The sequence below is a fragment of the Verticillium alfalfae genome, genomic scaffold (assembly GCF_000150825.1).
Source record: "Verticillium alfalfae VaMs.102 supercont1.8 genomic scaffold, whole genome shotgun sequence".
NCBI classification, from domain to species: Eukaryota; Fungi; Ascomycota; class Sordariomycetes; order Glomerellales; family Plectosphaerellaceae; genus Verticillium; species Verticillium alfalfae.
Genome location: NW_003315031.1, coordinates 1,664,491 through 1,668,322, shown reverse-complemented (window position 1 = coordinate 1,668,322; position 3,832 = coordinate 1,664,491). Strand labels below are relative to the sequence as shown.

The 3,832-nt window shown below is 59.5% G+C and overlaps 2 protein-coding genes across 2 annotated transcripts; one reads left to right on the top strand and one right to left on the bottom strand.

Annotated features, from left to right (window-relative positions):
- Position 1: 1 nt before the first annotated feature.
- Positions 2 to 1,822, bottom strand: VDBG_06937 (translation initiation factor 4B; the record flags this gene model as incomplete). Its single annotated transcript, XM_003003329.1, has 6 exons — positions 2 to 839; positions 893 to 1,180; positions 1,237 to 1,323; positions 1,448 to 1,489; positions 1,542 to 1,706; positions 1,819 to 1,822. 6 exons carry the CDS (start codon positions 1,820 to 1,822, stop codon positions 238 to 240), a joined length of 1,188 nt encoding a protein of 395 aa, XP_003003375.1.
- A 607-nt stretch (positions 1,823 to 2,429) lies between these two features.
- On the top strand, positions 2,430 to 3,262 carry VDBG_06936 (conserved hypothetical protein; the record flags this gene model as incomplete). The annotated part of the gene is made up of 4 exons (XM_003003328.1): positions 2,430 to 2,541; positions 2,605 to 2,718; positions 2,771 to 2,887; positions 2,949 to 3,262. The coding sequence occupies 4 exons, from the start codon at positions 2,430 to 2,432 to the stop codon at positions 3,260 to 3,262; spliced, it is 657 nt and encodes a 218-aa protein (XP_003003374.1).
- Between the last annotated feature and the right edge of the window lie 570 nt (positions 3,263 to 3,832).

The window sequence follows — 3,832 nt, the reverse complement described above, 5'->3', positions numbered from 1 at the left end:
GGCCTTGGCAAGCCTTCTTCCTCAGCCTTCTCAAGCGGACTCCTTGGCAGCAGTCTCCTTCGCGAGGCGCTTCTCTCCTTTGGCCTTCTCGTCGGCCTCGCGCTTCTCCTGGAGCTGCTGAAGCCTCCTTCTCCTCGATCCAGGCGCTCGCGCTGAGCAGTGTCGATAGGTCGTGCGGCACCGAAGGGGCTGGCCTTGGCGTCGGAGGTGGCGGAAGGGGAAAGGACCTCGGGAGCCTCAGAGACAGTCCTCTTGGCGAGGTTGAGCTTCGGACGGCCCAGCGGGGGCGACGGCCGCAGCGGGGGCGGCCGAGGGGGAACCGGGGGCCTCGCTGCCATCGCGAGACTGCTCCTTGGAGGCGTCGGGGCGCATGCCGGCGCGCCACTGGTTATCCTTCTCGGCAGCGGTGGGTTCGCGGGGCTCGCGCTCCGGGCGGTCGACGCTGTCGTGGCGAGGGGCACGCTGACCCTCCTGACGGGGAGGGAGGTTCTGGCCCTCACCCCAAGTGGCAGGAGACTGTCGGCGGTCACCACCGCGGTAAGATTCGGAACGGGGTCCGAGACCAGCCTCTCCAGAGTGGCTTCCCTCGCGGGGACCAGAGCGCTCCGGCTGTGGTGCAGGAGCCAGGGGGCCCTTGCGCTCCCAGTTGCCAAAGTCGCGAACCTTGCCATCGTCAGGGGCGAACTCGCGAGGTTCACGAGGCTCGCGAGGACCACGGCGCTCTCCAAAGTCACCACCACGGTCGTTTCCACCACGACCGGGAAGGTCGGCCAGGGGACCCTTGCGCGACCAGTCGCTCAGGTCACGGTTGGAATCGCCGCCACGTCCATCGTTGCGAGCTGAGAGGAGTCAGCCATGATATGCTACAGGTGGGGCAGGCGGAGCGACTCACGGGGATCGGCAATCTTGACGCGGATGGTACGGCCCTGGAAGTTCTCGCCGTCGAGCTCAAGGGCCTTCTTCAGACCGTCGAGAGTAGCGAACTCGGCATAGGCAAACCCCTTGGGGCGCATCTGCTCACGGTCCTCAATGATGCGGACACTGATGATCTCGCAGCCGGCGAAGAATTCGTTGACGGTGTCGTTGGTGGCATCGTACGAAAGGTTGCCGAGGTGAGCGGTGTAGGGGGGCTTCTCGGGAAGCTTGGGAGGGCCACCGAAGTTCTCGCGCGGGGCATAGCCTAGGAAGGGGTTAACCATATGCAAACAGGAGCGGTACGAAAGAGGGGCAACGAACTGCGCTCGTTGCTGCCCCAGCCAGTGCTGGACCCGGCGCCGTAGCCGGTACGGCGCTCGGTGGCAGGGAGAGCTTGGGTGCCGACAACTGTGAGGTGGTTAGCATGCGTGGGACAGTGTGGGAAGGGCCAGCGGGCGCAAAGTAACGCACCAGCTATGTGGTGGTCAGCGAGGCTGCGGGAGATGGGTGAAAAGAAAGCACGCCGACTCACCATAGGTGTCTTCAACCTCGTCGGCCCAGGATCCTCCAAGAGCTGTTTTGTGTTGGTCAGTCATTTGGTCTCGGGCTGCGGTCCAAAGGAGCACGCCATCTCAAGAAGCAATCGGTGTACCGAGGTCGAGACTGCAGTATTGTTGAGATGGAAGTGGGGAGGGAGGGAGGGGGGGAGACCACAATCGCTGGATGCAACTGACTTTCATCGTGGAGGAAGTCGCCAAGCGACATCTTCTGGGCTTCCTTCTTCTTAGGAGCTATTCGAAGGTTAGCGTCAGCAACATGTTGGGCGAGGATAGCGATCGCAAGCCAAGATTGTCGTGGCATCGTGGCTGATGATGACAAGGAAGAGGGGGGGTAAAAACGCACCCATGATTGCGGTTGGAGGGCGACGCGCAACGAGATGGATCGATGCGCGTTAGGCAGGCGCTGACAGGACGACCGAGGGATTTGACGTCCGTTGGAGGTGACTGAAGTCGGGAGATTCGGCGGCGGCAGGGGGAGGAGGGGGTGCTCGAGTCGCCGGAAAAGTCGCGTTGGTGACGATATCAAAGTCGTGGTGCGAGGTTGGCAGGCCCAGGAGGTTGTAGGCGCTGGGTCTGGGTCTGGTCCTCAGGAAGCGAAAGGCAAAGGCAAAGGCAAAGGAAGCTTTTCCCAGCCAGAGGGCGATCCAGGCTGTGTGAGGGATTCAAAATTCAAAGGTGGGCAGAGCTAGCCTTGTCGGGATTAGCGTAGCTCGAGGTCCGCCTTCCTCCAACGCGCGGGCCCCACGGCTCGGTCGCCGGGAAAACCCGTGATTTGCTCCATGGTTAGACCACGCCAAGCCTGTGCAGTACCGCCCTCGCCTTTGACGAATGCACACTGCAGGCTCACCTACCTAAGGTACCTCGAACTAGTACCGACTGCATGCCCGTTGAGCGAGCCATGACAGCTCAGTGAGGAGGCATCATCGCTGCCTCGACTCCCACACTTGCTGCAGCATGGCCGAGAATGACAGCACGTCGCAGACCCGGGCCAAGGCTCGACGAGGTCTGCTGCCTCCAGAACTGATCGATGTCGTTGTGCCATCAATCAAAGTTGGCGGATTGACAGGTACCCCCTATGCATTCGCCCGACCAAAGTTCCGAGCTTAAACAATGCTGACTCTGTGCAAAGGTGCGGCTGGTATATTCACTGGCATCACGGCGGGCATCATACGCGATGCCTCACCGGCGTTGTTTGGCATCGCGTCCGGCATACAATGGTTCACCCTTGGATCAACCTTTTGGTGTATGTCGGACATCAACTGCCTTCATGGGCAAGCCTTGCTGACCCCAATCAGTGTCCAGGACAGTCGCCATCAAGGCATGGGGAGGTGAAGCAGTCATCAACAAGACTGACAGGACAAAAGCGAGTGCACTGGCTGGCGGCACCGCCGGTGCCGTTGGCGGTCTCATCCGTAAGTAATGCAACCCGGCACATGGTGCGGCCAAGACATACGTGCTGATATCGCGTCTTAGGCGGTCCAAGGAATATTCTGCCTGGCTTCATCATATTTTCACTCGCCGGTGGCATAGGTCAGCTTTTTACCAACAGCGTTGTGAACGCTCCCGCCAACCCCAACAGCAAGAGTATTCTGCAGTCAAAATGGAGTCCTCTCAAGAAGCTCACCGACGATGAGTATCGACACCTCATGGACGAGAAAGTTCTTCGCATTGACACGGAAATCGCCCTCATTGATGACAAGATTGCTGAGCTCCGGGCCTCCCATCAAGAAGCAGGGAACGGACCATTGCCGCCACCAGTTAACGATGCGAGCCCGAAAGCCGCCTGAAGGAATCAGGGGGGATTGCACTCTCAATATGGGGTGCTGTTCAATGGATTAGTCTCAACCCCATCACCCACAGTAGGAGAGGCAGAGAGAAAGACGGGCCTGAGCTGGCGGGCAATCTGCCATCGGGCGCGACCAGGATGATCGGCCGCAGCAGGCCAGACAATTTCGCTGTACTGTATATCACACCATCTGTACCATACCTGTGCTTCAATGAGCGAATGACATCGCAATTTTGCAAAGAGCACGATCGACAGGATCAAGAGAAGCAATGGAACGACATTCAATTTAAGGATTCAGAGGGCATCGATACGTATAGCTCCGAGGCGGATGGGTGTGCGTTGACGAGTATCGTGTGCTTGTGGCCACCATGGTTTCCCAATGAGGTGGATACATGGGAGTTGTCAATCGGACTTGAATCAGGCCTACCGTGCGATTGTGAAGCATCAATCCGGACGTGAGGGTCCTGCCGGTGAGAAAGTGGGTCCAGGGGAGCGCGCGTTGGGCTTCATGTCCGACCCGCCAACTGCTTACAATCTCGTGAGATCGCCTGGCCGATCGTATTCTGGAACA